General features: G+C 41.8%; 1 protein-coding gene across 2 annotated transcripts in view; it reads left to right on the top strand.

The window, feature by feature from the left end:
• Positions 1–14243, top strand: part of dscama (Down syndrome cell adhesion molecule a) — a gene marked incomplete at its 5' end in the record, with an annotated part of 124708 nt that extends 110465 nt beyond the window's left edge. The window contains 12 exons of one of the 2 annotated variants that reach the window (XM_079507391.1): positions 1651–1768; positions 2175–2338; positions 2434–2532; positions 3652–3840; positions 4365–4655; positions 7324–7500; positions 7599–7629; positions 8247–8362; positions 8938–9087; positions 10281–10478; positions 10676–10978; positions 12080–14243. In XM_079507391.1, the coding sequence (XP_079363517.1) occupies positions 1651–1768; positions 2175–2338; positions 2434–2532; positions 3652–3840; positions 4365–4655; positions 7324–7500; positions 7599–7629; positions 8247–8362; positions 8938–9087; positions 10281–10478; positions 10676–10978; positions 12080–12459 (2216 nt within the window). In that variant the 3' untranslated portion in view covers positions 12460–14243. Of the gene's footprint in view, positions 1–1650; positions 1769–2174; positions 2339–2433; positions 2533–3651; positions 3841–4364; positions 4656–7323; positions 7501–7598; positions 7630–8246; positions 8363–8937; positions 9097–10280; positions 10479–10675; positions 10979–12079 lie in introns of both variants that reach the window. The other variant, XM_079507390.1, reaches the window with a different exon arrangement.
• Positions 14244–15228: the final 985 nt, after the last annotated feature.

Below are 15228 nucleotides of genomic sequence, written 5' to 3'. Positions count from 1 at the left end.
CCACTCTCTCCATTGAAAAAAGTTGCCTCGTATTGATATTTAATGTATTAAATACTTATGTTCAACTTGGTCTTAGTAAAAAGGAACACACCAACACCATGTTTTTCTTTCTCCAAAAACTAGATATCTTTCGCATGTTTAGCAAACTCAGTATAAACAACCACTGCTGTGCGAAAGGGCTTACTGGTTGGTCAGTGAGTCAAGGAGTCACAGGGACCAATCAGAAGGCTGCTAATGGGTCAATTGTATGATTGACGACTTAAACTCTAAACCCTTACAGTCCCTGTTCTGGCCTGGGCATGCCATATTAGGCAAACATTCTGCAAAATGTTTTGGCAGAATAGATTTAATGTAAACGGGAAAAAGGAATGGACCAAGTATAGACCCCTGGGTCACCCCGATCAACAAATATAGAGTTTAACTGGTTAGATTTATTGCATAATGATTTTACATTGATCTCCTGCTATTGCTTAAAATCACAAGTCACGTTTTACCCTAAGTCAGTGGTTTTCAAAGTGGGGTCCTGGAGGGGTTTCCTGGGGATCCCCTGACAAATGTATGTTAATGTCTAAATGTCACTACTAACAATTTAATTTACTTTAAACCAAAACATCTGTTCATGTCAGGATCTATAGGACAGATTTATTTTAAATGGGGGTCCATGGCCTAATCAAGTTGCCCACTTCTCAAGTAGCGTGCCTTTTCTACGCCATTTATTTGTCATTCACGGTCATCAATCAGTTTACATTCTAATATAACAGCACATTGCACAGGGGGAAATTTCCCAGAATGATTTGTATGTTTGGGTGTTCATCCTCCCTGGTTGAATAAATAGAACAGAGTCAGCAGCCTCCACTTCAGTGCCATTAGCTATAGCTTCAGGAGAGAGTTGGTCACAATTACCATACCCTTTCATTTAAAACATATTGAACCTGAATTTCAAATACAAACTTTTAAGCCTTAAACCCAGAATATCTGAGAGCATTGCATGGATTTTAATCCAAGATTCAATGTTGTTCTTGTCAATCCACAACCCTACCCCCACATCCAGACACCATCGCTAAACGCACCTTGAGATTGAAAAAGTAGCTCATTCCCACTATCTCTTTATGAGAAAAGCATGTGGGCAAGCGTCAATAACTGCATGTAAATAGCACATTGCTTGGCCTTGTCAGCTCTTTACATGCTTGGTGAGACCTGATAAGCTGATTATTAGTGGAGATAGACCCTGGAGTGGCTGCAGTCGAGACCCTCACCTCCTATCAGGTTGTTCACATCCGCTCTGAGATCTGGGTGATGAATGTCCCCTCCTCCCCAGTCCACAGTACAAATGGAATAAACACACTAACCCTACTGTCTCCTAGTCTAGTTAAACTGCTGTACTGTATATCTGATCAGTTTAAAGATGGTGAGCCCATTACAAGTATTCATTTAAAAGTGCACTCCTCTGAGCGCAGATCTACACTTTAGGCTGGTTATGGCTACCCAGGACTGTGTCAGTTGTGTCTGTAGCTGTCTGTCACCCACCGACCCCCTTCCCTTCCCCCTACAAGTACAGTATGCTCAAGTGTTAAACACAGGGTTTGTTGTTATCTTTTAAATGCTTTTAATGCATAGGGGGCTAAATGTGGTATTTATGCACTGTGGCAGCTCCGGCCCGCATCCTGACTTTCAACCGGACGGTGACCACCCCCTGGATGAGGGATATTGTGCTGCCTTGTAAAGCCGTGGGTGACCCCGCCCCCACCATCAAGTGGTTGAAGGAAAAGTGAGTACAGAGCTGTGGTTTAACCGTAAAAGATGCCTCAAATATATATTGTCACTATTGGGTGGAAATCTTGTACTGTATGTCCAAACTGTTACTTTTCTGGAGAAAAGAAAAAAAAGAAAGAAAAAAAATGTTCCGGTGGATCCAATGTAGTTATTATTATTATTATTTGTTAAATGGACACACTTCACCACTTTCACTCTCAAAATGTTTTGGAAAGCGAAAGTAGCAGATCTAAATTTCACAATGTGTCGCGATGCCACGCGTTGAATTAGACTGGAAAAAACATTTGAATTATGGAGATACAAGGTCAGTCTGACAGCGACCATATGACAGATAGAAACAGTAGATGCTCAGTCTTCTGGCAGAGAACCAAGTTATCTCAAAAAGTACATTTATGTTTCAGCAATGGGACGCCGACACCTGTTGTGATTGACAGCCGACGCAGTGTGCACAGTAATGGCAGCCTCGTTATACGCACAGTGAAGGCAGAGGATTCTGGGAACTACACATGTGTGGCCAGTAATAACTTTGGACCTGACAAGATTGTCCTCAACCTGCAGGTTCAAGGTAAGCAGCAAGTCTACTTTTGACTAACTCATGAATGAAATGTCTAACTACTTGCAGTCATTCGTCACGTGTTGTGTTTGTTGTCTCTTCTGCAGTTCCTCCAGACCAGCCTCGTCTCACAGTGACAAAGACAACCACCACCTCAATCACATTGTCCTGGATCCCAGGAGACAACGGAGGCAGCTCCATTAGAGGTCAGACATGAAACACAATACCTCACCTTTTGTCATGGCTCTATTTCAGTGATGGAAGAGGTACTCGCATGTTTTACTTAAGTAAAAGTACCCGTAAGACGCCTTAAAGCCAAGGCGAGAAGCGACCGCAGGTCTGAAGCAAAGGCTGTGCAAAGCACCCGGAAATATACACTTCACAGAGTATAGACCACTTCGGAATCATACAAATCGTTGGCAAGGATTGGCACGAGTCTGGCACGAGTGAAGCCATTATGTGTGTGTGTGCGAAACATTGTGTGTTGACAAAAGCGATCTTTATAATCTTAATACTTAGGCACAAACCAACTATTTTATAAGAACAATATTGATGTAACTAAGAGATTCGACGAGTTAGCTATATTTTATATACAGAGATCTAGAAGGAATAAGCAAAAGTCGTGATGCGACATGTCCTGGTTTAATGTGGGGTTGCTTAGCGCTCTGCTGTTTCTCCGGAGCTGAGTAGCTGAGAGGTGGCTAGCAGCATTTCATGAAGAGCGGAAGCATTACATGAAGCGTGCTTCCTGCACGTTTGCATAGTATGTGTAGTGGCGTGTCGCCCGTGTGTTGTGTGTGTGCAGCATTACATGAAGAGCGTGTGACGGAAGCGTGTGACAGGCTTGAGCATTACAGGCTTCCTGCAGGTTTGCATAGTAAGTGCGACTTGCTGTCGCAATCAATACTGCAACATATACTCTGTTACAAGTAGAACCAAAAGTACCAAAAGTACTCATTGTGCAGAATGTCCCATTTCAAAAGTTCAAAGTGTATTGTGAGCTTGTAGATCGGCTATTTTCAAACGGCCGAAATATATATAGGGCTGTAGTGGTTAGTGTGTTTTGTAATAATACGCAAAATCTACAAAGTAACTAGTTACTAAACTTTCCTCTGAGATGTAGTGGAGTGGATGTAGTGGAGATGTCGTGGAGTAAAAGTAGGCCTATGGAAAACTGGAAATACTAAAAATACCTCAAAATTGTACTTAAGTACAGTGCTTGAGTACATGTACTTAGTTACTTTACACCGCTGTGCATGTTTCTAATAAAATATAAATATATATAATACAAATATCTTTGTATAATTCCCCCGTGTTTCCTCCAGGCTATATACTGCAGTACTCAGAGGACAATAGTGAACAATGGGGCAACTTTCCAATCAGTCCCAGTGAGCGCTCGTACAGACTGGAGAACCTAAAGTGTGGCACATGGTACAAGTTCACCCTCACGGCCCAGAATGCAGTGGGGCCGGGACGCATCAGTGAGATCATTGAAGCAAAAACGCATGGAAAAGGTATGAGAAAATAATTTTCTTTCAAGACAGCGAGACATGTTTTTTTTTTGTTTTGTTATTGCTATAGAGGCTTTATTAAGTGACAGTGGTTTCCCTGTCTCTCCGGGTGGGTCAACAATTTCATCCAACCAGGAAAATCAGCTTCAATTTTATATTGTTACATTTATCCTGTATTCGATAAAATTGGTATCCTTAGAGACGGGGAGAACAAACACTCTATAGCAACAATTACTATGTGAATTGTAACACTTTTAACCATTAAAACCGGGAAAGCATCTGTGTCATTTTAGATTTTAGCGTTTTAGATTTTAGCCTATTGTGGATATACAAGCTCACAGATGTACAAGCCGCACTGAAAGCTTGTACATCTGATACTTTTGAGCTTTCTTTTTTTTTTATCTTGACATTTTGAATAATTTTGAATTACTAATATTACTATACAATTACATTACTGAACATGTATTTGTATAATGTATTTGTTAAAGAATTGCTGTCTTTAATGCTCACTTCCCTTTGCCTCACAGAGCCTCAGTACTCCAAAGACCAGGAGCTCTTCACCAGTATCAATGCCACCCGCGTCAGACTCAATCTGAACGGCTGGAACAATGGCGGCTGCCCCATCACTTCCTTCACCATGGAGTATCGCGCCGTGGAATCTCCCACGTGGACCACAGCTCAGCGGACATCACTGACCAAGAGCTACATCCTGTATGACCTGCAGGAGGCCACCTGGTACGAGCTTCAGATGAAGGTTTACAACAGTGCCGGCTTTGCTGAGAAGAGGGTCAAGTTTGCCACACTCAGCTACGATGGCAGTGAGTAATCTCCATGTACTATAAATGATGACCATACAATTTTAATTAGCATTACTTCTCCAGGACTTGGAGAATGTTAGCTGATCCATCGTGAACTCTCCTTTTTATTAAAGCTTTGAAGTGCCTAGAGTGGATTTGTTTCTTTTGTTTTGGGAAATTAACTTATCCCCCTTTTTTTGCCCAAAGATAACCTTCCAACAACATTGCTGGGTGAGGGGGCCATGAGTTTTGGTTTATTTTATTTGAAAGTGAAATATCCCTTTAACTATGCAAAAGTATAACTATGCTAAAAATAGGGCTTGTAGTGGAGTCAAAAGTACAATTATCGTCTTTGAAATGATTGTCTTTTTTTTATACTGTATAAATGTTCTTTGTTACTGTCCACCACTGCTTACCTATCCAGTAACTGTGCATCCTCTATAACGTCTATCCAAATAGGCATAGACAAATACAGAGCAGAATAAATCCTTATTTTATTTTATTTTTCTAATAGCAGAGCTTGGGGCTCATCTGCCTATACCTAGCTGTCTCATGTCAGGTTTCATGCCCCAGCTGCAACACACTGCAGCTTCCTTGATGAATTAGGCAGTAAAGAACCACACTTTATGCTGACTCCAGTTGGTTGTGGCTGATTTGTGGCCAGCTCTATGCAGCAATGATACCTGCATCGTGCCCATATAGAGCACTGGGGGCTCCATTTTTGTCGCGGCCGTTACCCGAGACGCGGCCCGCAAGTCAGCCGCTGCCCTAAAATTTTGAGTATAGGAGCTTGCTCTGTCCCTTAATGGTATTTTGGTCCAGCGTCACCTGTTATCTATTTTGCCGACACCGCTATTTGTGCCAAGAGGTGTGGTCATTGGCGTGTTGGCACGCTTTCCCCTAAATTGCTATTTTGGTCACACACATTTGGGAAGGCGATAGTGGGAGTTTAAAAGCACCCGTAAGCCGTATGCCAGCAGCCAAATTAGTTTGGTAGAGCGCCGCGCACCTGGCTGCAATGGTAATGTCCGCTTCATCTCTCCACTCTTGCATCTCTTTGTAATTTTCCTATAATCAGCAGAAGTGAGTGCTTGCCACTTCCTTGTGTCCATTGTGTTTATATAATTGCATAGTCAAAGAAGTTATTTGTGCCAGGCATTGTGCCAGGCATTGTGCCAGGCATTGTGCCAGGCATTGTGCAGCGTGCGCGATTCCATTTGCTCGTTCAGTTTCATCACCCCATAGCGCAGAAAATGGAGTTTAATCCGATTTACCGAACTTTCCTTTTCGCTTGATACCGTTCCGTAGAGACGGCCTACACGCACAATCTATATACCAAATGAATGGGGGGGGGGCGGGTGCAGCACAAGTGAGACTTCAAGGCAGCAACACATCACTCTTCCATGGGCTATAGACCGTAAGGCTATGAAGCAATATAGAACTGGGCAATGGATAAGGGATCTCTTAAAGGCAATGGCATGTGGCACGGTGATTGGTTTAATTATTGTAACACCCAAACCACACCTATGCATAATGTAACGGGTAACGGAGGTGTTTTAGGGATTTAGACAGGTAACCAAAATACCAACTTTAGTGGGGGAACACCCCTTCCCCACTGCTAAATCCCCAAACAGTGTATTTAGAATGATCGAACGAAAATGGAGCCAGTGTCGGGTTAGGGGAAGGTCTGGGACTCTCAGAGTGTACATATGTACATGTGTACGCTCTCAGAGTTAAATGAACAGAAATGGTTAGATCCACTATTTTCCACTATATTTGAAATAGGGCTTTAAGGAATAGCCCCCAAAACCTTTTTTCTAGCGATTACTCACCCCATGGAGACTTGAATTCATGGATATGTTTTTGTTTTTGAGCATGATTTTGATATGATTTCAAAATCATGGATATGATTTCAAAATCATGGATATGATTTTGAAATCATGGATATGATTTTGAAATCATGGATATGATTTTGAAATCATATCAAAATCATGCTAAAAACATAAGGATATGTTTTTGTTTTGTTGCATTCCTAAGCCAATAATTTGATGACCAGCAGTGGTTCCCTATGGATACACAAAGTGTCTCTATAGGGAACCACTGCTTGTCATCAAATTATTGACTTAGGAAAAACACCAAAAACAAAAACATGCATGATTTCAAGTCTCCATGGGGTGAGTAATCAATAGAAAAAAGTAATTTATGGGTTGAACTATCCCTTTAAGTGATTCATTCATAATATACCCTTTACCTTGTTTAATTGGGATTTAGTGGAGTCAGGTAGGTATTATCTGTCTTTGAAATGTAGTGAAGTATCCCAAAATACGAATTATTCAAGTAAAATAAAGTACAGTAAATGTACTTAGTTGCTGTTCACCACTGTTTATGGCCACCGGGTGCTACTGCCAATTGGGCACGAGGTCAAATGCTGACTGTAGTGCAGTGCAGCAGCTCACCCTGCCAGGCTGAATGTGATGTGATGGTAGGAAGGAAGATAAAAGAACATTCTGTGTACTTTCATCTGTTTAATATTTATTTTAATCAAAATTACCATATACTGTATACAATACAGGACTAATAGTCCCAAGCTAAGCGTGCTTATTAACTCCAGTCAATGAAGTATGGGTTTAAGAGGTTAATTCAAAAGTCAGTACGGTCCTTTCCTAAAGTGTTCATGACGTTTGCTCAGGTACCATTGCCCCGCTGGTGAAGGCACCAAACGTGAAGGAGGGCCGGTCTGGCGGTGGAGAGGGCCTGAAGATGATGGTGACCATCTCCTGTGTGCTGGTGGGAATCGTGCTGATCTTCATCGGGCTGTTGGTGCTGAGGAGGAGGAGGAGGGAACAGAGGCTCAAGAGGCTCCGAGGTGAGATGCCAACATCTCTCCTAGTTGTACATTTAAGCTAGTTTTCTGTAGCATGGATAGCATGTCAAATTACGTTATGTCTCTGTTTACTTTCATAGATGCAAAAAGTTTGGCTGAGATGCTGATGAGGTAAGAATGGTTGAGTTTGTTTATTCATTGCATAGCAGAAATGACAAAAGCGGTGCAAAACTCCAAAACAATTCTCTTTATTATAAATTAGTAGGGCATCTGCCGCTTGGAGTGCGTGCCCGTTCCAAAGCGTATTACCGTTCCAAACGCATGCCAGTTCCAAACTAGCCAATTGCTTGGCTCCCAGTGTTGTCGGGGGCCATGTCCGTTCAGTGCGCATGGCCATTTGGAACATTTGGAGTAGATCATCTTGGCCCCCAGAAGTTCTGCTTGCAGTGTTGCTGAGAACCACAGTATGCCTGCTTGCAGTGTTGTTGAGAAGCGCTCATACAATTTACTTTACACTCACCACTGCACTCCTATCGCTCCTCAGCAATACAGTATACCCACAAAGTGTGAACTGATTTAATTGATAATGAGTTTTTTTTATTATCTTTTGCTCTTTTCTTGATATGTTTACTGTATGTGAAGGTGGTTCCTTGGCTGTGACTCTGTCTGAGCACAAACCTAGGAACCTTCATTGCCTCTCTGAGAAATAATCAATAATACTGTTTGTTTCTACAAGGAAGGCTTCTTTGCACTTTTTCTGAGTTAATCTAATCTAATCTAATCTCCAGTAAAAACACACGTCCAGCTGAACCAATCAACAAACAGCAGCAGACCCTAAGAATGCACATTGACATCCCCAGAGCTCAGCTCCTCATCGAGGAGAGAGACACAATGGAGACCGTAGGTAAGTGTCTATGTGCCACTATAGTACTGTATGTACGTATGCTGCTAGCATACCAATTATTTCCTGGAAGCTATGGAAAAACACTCTGCTCTCTCTCTCTCTGTTTGTGAAGCGGTGAACTGAATCAATGAACCTGCTAATGTTGGTCCTTAAAAATCTTTCTGTGGACATTGTGTGTGTGTTTTCAAGTTTTTGTTTAGTTTCCATTAGTTTTAATCTTAGTTACATTTGTATTGTAATATGGATTAGTCAGGGGCAAGATTCAACAAGGTTTGAAAAATTGCACAATTAGCACAATATTCTGTTAACAATATTAACAGAATATATTCTCTATGATTTTAGTTAGTTTTAGTTATTGTATCATTAAAATGTGTCAGTTTGCCCAGCTTTGTGTCTGTGTATACCACAGAATGTGATGATTTGATTGGGTGAGCACGGAATGTGATGATGTACCGGTATGATGATATATGATGATAAGAGCGCCCCTCACTGCACACAAGTGTGTTTTTTTTTTAATTCTACTTTTGGTTGTTTGGTTAGTTTTAGTTAACTATAATTATCCTGCTGTGCTACAGATGACAGGTCTACAGTGTTGCTGACCGACAACGACTTTGGCGAGACCCAGAAGCAGAAGTCCTCTACAGTCACCCACACAGTCCACTACCAGTCCCTGTCCCAGGCCACCGGACCACTGGTAGATGTGTCTGACGCCAGGCCTGGAACCAGTAAGTCCAGTACGGACTCCCTTCTTTTTTCCCCCCTCTTGAAACAGAAACATGTAGTTGTTGTGCTTGTGCTTGTGTACATATAAGCCAGTGGTTCTCAAACGTTTTTATATCAAGGACCAATTGCACTCCACGAGAAAGATCCCAGTGCACACTGAGAAGGTCCTATTAGACCTCCATATCATAAAGGTCCAAAGGATAAAGGACCAAAATGTTATTTTGCAAAAAAGATTATTTTGACAGTGTGCGGGATCTTTCGGAGAGCGCACGAATGAAACCAAATGCACCCATATGGGTCCATTTGGTTCCATTCATACACTCTCAGAGTTTGAGAACTGTAAGGGTCCATTTGGAACCCCCCTCAAGGACCTCTGACAGTCCCTGGACCACACTTTGAGAACCACTGATATAAGCGGTTGAATACTTTTCTTTTTGTAATTCACCTTTAGCTAAGCCCCGCCCTCTCCCACTTAGACACTCCCACTTAGACACCTTCCAGCCGCGCTCATTCATTCCAATGTAAATATCATGGATTTTACACATTAAATACTGGTTCATTTTTGGAACCAGACCTTCAAAATCTCTTCCAAATCCGTCAACAATGCCTGCCGTATGCACTGGAAAAATATGTGCGTGACAATTCTTTATTAAAACAATGTTTTATCATATAGGAAAACTACTGGTGGAGAGTTTGTCTAACCCATGTTATGCTTAGCTGTGATTGGACCATAGCAGTTTGGGGACGGGCTTAGCTATATGTCAATTGTTATTCCGCTCAGTCATTTTGTCTGCTTGCTTAAAAGGTACTACATGCTAGACTAGAGGCATGAAACCTATAACCACATCAGCTGAACAGCCTTGATAGGCTTTCGTGATGTCAATATAATGTAAATTGGACTCTAAATTGTGTCCCTCAAATAAGCTGTGCTGTATAATCCTCTATCAATTTGCAATTACAATTTACCAATTTAGGCATCAAGCAGACGCTCTTATCCAGAGCGACATACAATAAGCAAGGTGATCACATACATAGAATGCAGAGAGACAGTGTAGTGCGTCACGAAACTAGGATCCCAGGTAAACCAAGAACCTAGCATCAGTCTCAAAAATATAATCAAAACATCTAAAATAACAATCTCTACATTTAAACTATAGGATACCAGGTAAACTATCATTCTGCCATCTCCCCTCAGACCCCACAGCCCGTCGCACAGCCAAAGCCGGACCTGCCGCTCGTAACCGCTACGCCAGCCAGTGGACCCTGAATCGCCCGCACCCCCCGGTCTCTGCACATACGCTCAGCACCGACTGGAGGCTGCCCACTCCCAGAGTCGCCGGATCCGTCGACAAGGAGAGTGACAGCTACAGCGTCAGCCCATCTCAGGACACAGGTAAAAATGACATATCCATTCAAAAACCTATTTTTCAGTGGATATAACAACTTAACAATAACTTTAACCTTCCCTAACAATGGTTCAGAATTCAGATAAGTCAGAGTGTAATAACCCCCAACCCCTTTAACAGCTGCCGCTACTAACTCTCTCCACTTACCCTTCCGCTAACCCCCACCCACTGGCCGTGTGAGCAGACCGTGCACGGAGCAGCATGGTGTCGACAGAGAGCGCCTCGTCCACCTACGAGGAGCTGGCCAGGGCCTACGAACACGCCAAGATGGAGGAGCAGCTACGCCACGCCAAGTTCACCATCACCGAGTGCTTCATTTCCGACACCTCCTCGGAGCAGATGACGGCGGGCACCAACGACTACACAGACAGCCTGACCTCCAGCACGCCGTCCGAGTCAGGCATCTGCCGCTTCACCGCCTCGCCGCCCAAGCCTCAGGATGTCAGCCGGGTCATGAACATGGCTGTGCCTAAGGCCCACAGACCTGGTGAGAGGGTCACTTTGCCCGGTGGCTACAGGCTCTGAAGCAGTGATTCTCAAACTTTATCATTCTAAAAGACCCCCCAATTTGATATACACTAGGCCACGTGGACCCCCATTTGATAAAGGTTTTGATCTCTGGGACCCCAATCTACACTGCGTTAATTTAATTCTGAGAGTGTACAAATGGAACCAAATGGACCCATAAGAGTCAATTTTGGCCCCTGGTGGTCTGTGGACCCGATTTGGGGAACCAGTGCTTTAAAATCTTGGGCCTAAGCTCTGGTTCTAATCTATACTAATCTCCTCACTGCAGATGATGTACTCACAGCATGAACTGAAAATGTTCTATGCCTAAACGTTAACATCCAGTGGAATGCTGACATTAACCCTCTAATACCAACACACAAATCAGGCCGCTTTGACTTGAAGTCACGATCTGTTGTGACTAGGCTGTTGTGCTCTATTGCTTTCCAGCATTATTGGAGTATTTCTTTAGCTAGGTAGATCACACAACCTGAGCCACAATGTGCTGGTAACTCACATAATAATAATAATAATAATAATAATAATAATAATAATAATAATAATAATAATAATAATAATAATAATAATAATAATAATAATAATAATAATAATAATGTAATTATATAATAATACATACAGTAATCAAACAGTAGTTTGATTGGCCACAATACAACCTGGGGTTTTGTCAATGCCATGACTAGTAAATGGAGGTAAATTGAGCTTACTGTTAAATTAGATGTCATTAAGGGAAGTGTCAGAAGTATGTATTGTGAACCATGAATCTCATATGCATATGCATACTTACTTAAGGACAGGATGTAAGGATGTATATTATTATATAAGTAAATATAATTGTATATAAAAGGTACATATTATTTTGTTTTATAATAATCAAAAAAGTAACAAATAATTAGTTGTAAGAATTAGATAGTTGCAGCCCTAGTTTAATATATTGATGGACATCTATTGTGGAAATAAATGATTATATGAAAATGTAATGTGTTATATTTGGCTTAACAAGGACTTTCTGAGCAATGTCCCTTTCTGCTGTCCCTCTGTAACTCTGCCCTCCTCCCTGCAGGTGGCGAGTTGGTGCACCTGCCTCCGTACCTGCGCATGGACTTCCTACTGAACCGAGGTATGACCTGCTCAGGATCGTCCAGGGGGACAGCTAGTGGGGAGGGAGCGGCCATGGGCCAGGCCTGTCTGGAGCCCCAGAAGAGTCGCTCTCTGAAGCGACCCTCCCGCATGGCGCCCCCTACGCCCACAGAGGCCCCCCAGGCCAGCAGGGACCCAGTGGCACAGTGGCAGCCTGGCTCGGCAGCCACGCTCCCCCACAGAGAGGGCTCAGAGCTGTCCCAGGCCGCCAAGCTCAGCACCTCTCAGGAGTCCCTGCTGGACTCACGAGGACACCTGAAACAGACCAGCAACCCCTACGCAAAGTCCTACACGCTGGTATAACAGCAGGGGCCCATGGGCGGGACTAGAACTCACTCTTAACACTGGACTTAACACTCAAGTGCAGTAAACTGACTTTCACCACGCAGTTCTGTATATACGTCCCCCTCCATCAAGGGCGGGGGTCACTTTTACTAATCTCCTTTTATTTATTTTAGAGCTTTCTTTCAACTCTTGTTTGGGTTTTTTTGTTTTTATTTTTCACTTGAGACAATTTCACGCATCACTATTGACTCCAGGCGGAGCTTGCCAAACTAATTGAGTAACTATGGGAGCGTTATTTATTATTGATTATTGTTAATTCTTAATAATTAATCAGTGATTATTAATTGTTAGTTGTCAGATATTAATGATTATTAATTATTGATTACCAAATGATCAATTAATACCATTACTACAATGTTTTCATAAAAATCCGGACATCTTTTGTTTCTGGAAGTGGAAGATGATTATTTGGAGTAATTTTTTTCCTATGGAATATCCTTCTGAAACACTGAATGAAACTTGGGTGAAATCTCGGAATGAAAGCAATTGACACCAGTCCAAACTTTTCAGCTGCTCTCAAATTGTTACTTTTTTGAAGAAATAAAAAAAAATCTATTTCCTATGGATGCATGGGGACTGACCAATTAAAAGACAATGAGGATTACGATAGTGACTGGACAGCCCAGTCAAGCATTTTGTCACACTATGAAATGATCCAATGTGAAGATTTATTATTCTTATTACTATAAATATATATATAAAAAAGAGAAATCACTTTTATTTGTGGATATTACAGGGAAGAATTGATTTGGTTAATAAAGTCCTTAGTCATGTTTGCACATTATCTCGTTTTGATTAGGAAATGGAGTCTCTGTTGATCTTTCTCTGTGTCCCATTCTCTGATGGTGCAATATGAAAAGAAAAAAAAAAGATATGAGAAAAATTATATGAAAATTATTGCTCTATGCTGTACTGTATTAATGAAAAAATAACTATGTTGTGAGTATACTTACAGGGCTGGACACACTCCAGCTATGTATTCAGGTGTAGTTTACCACTGCTAATTTGCCAGGGTGGTAAATGTCGTTAGCTAGAACAGGGAGAGTTAGAAACTATTGGTTTGCACTTCACCACACTCCAACTCAAGTGTGTTCCAGCTATAGAGCCCCCTATTCTCAGTGCACTAGATGGAGTCTTCAGGGCTCTCGAGTTTAATCTATAATATACTCTATTGCGCCAGGGTGTCTCTTGCCATAAAGAAACTGACCTAGCAAGTTAGGTTTTTTCGGCAAGCGACACCACCGTACGACGGAGTATGATATATTAGGCTTCACTCTCCTCCTCAGTAGTTTTACTGTTGCTGCATTGCAGTGATGTTCCTCTACAGGGAAAAAAATAAACGTGAGACAATCCAACAGAATCCCCCTTCAAACCAAACGTAATGTCTATGGGAAATAAATATCTAAAAAGAAGTGTGGATATAATAAGCTGTTTTTTTCCCTATGATTTTTTTGTTTTAGTTTTTTGTTATTGCTGTCTGCCCTGGCCCATTTCCTGTTCTTTCTGTTTCTTTAAGTCAGTCTTGGACAGAGAGTTTGATCAAGAATGCTGTGAGGTCATTATGTCAGTTTCTATGATGAGTTATATGATTAACTGTCTTCATTATGATTATACATTTTAACAAAAAGAAAATGTCACTTTTTATTTTTAACATGAGTGTTCACCATGTGTGGCACTGGAATAAAGAGAAACTAACACACGGTTCAAATTTGATTAATAAAATGGCTGTTCCCCAAAGTGTCTTCCACGGTTTTGACGTGAATTGACTGATGGCTGTTTCCGAGATGCTAGCGCAGCGGTTTCTGACCAGCCATGGAAGAGCAGGGTTGATTAAGGCCATGGCTCTCTAATGGTTTCTTATTTTCACCTTTTAATCTAACAGCGCCGACCCATCCACAGAATAGTTATTTCCTAAATCAAAACGTAATTTGCAGTAGGATGGCAGGCTGGTCAATGTGTATTCATTCTGAGTAGTGTTTGCCTGGGGGTGGCAGTGTTTCAAAGTCTTCATTAATCCATCCCTCTACCCTTCCTCCCGAATCCTCCTATAGCCTGATTTAAAATCAATGTTGAAATGTCCTTTCTAATGGAAGAGGTCAAGACAAAGGGAGTCTAATCACTTGTCAGCATCCACCGACAGCACTTGTTAGTATTCATGGAAGCAAACATTAGAAGTTATAGAATAACTTATAGACAAACTCCCTTCAGGATTCTTAGGCCCATGCACAGCAATAACAAGGTAAAATGTGTGACCACTATCAACGTGGGTCCCCTTGTCCTTAAATCATCTATTGATTGAGGGTGTCCTTGTCTGTCATAGTGAAGATGCTCAGATCTCAGCTCCCAGATGTCTCTGACTGAAAATTGCTTCCATGCTCCTATATCATGTGCCTAGTTCTAATAGGAAGGCATATTACTCAGGATGACAACTATATTCACCACCCACTTCTGAAGTCCACAACAAATTAAGCACAGTGACAGAGATTTGTTGCCACACTCGGTGGTTAATAACTGCTGTCATAAATAAGGCCCCGGCTGAATTGAATCCCTTCCTCTGATCTGCCTGGGAAAATGTGGAACTGTCACTTGCACTGCTGGCAATGCTATGCTGAGAATGTAGTTTATTAAGCTACTAATTTTTTCCATGGTCAGAAATCAGTTTATGTTTTAAAGGCCCTGTCCAGAACTGGTTTATATTTTGATTTCTTGAATTGGGGGCAGTTTCTG

This window comes from Electrona antarctica (genome assembly GCF_951216825.1).
Source record: "Electrona antarctica genome assembly, chromosome: 8".
In the NCBI taxonomy this organism is placed as follows: Eukaryota; Metazoa; Chordata; class Actinopteri; order Myctophiformes; family Myctophidae; genus Electrona; species Electrona antarctica.
Note: the sequence above shows the minus strand (reverse complement) of the source record. Positions and strands in the feature narration are given on the sequence as shown.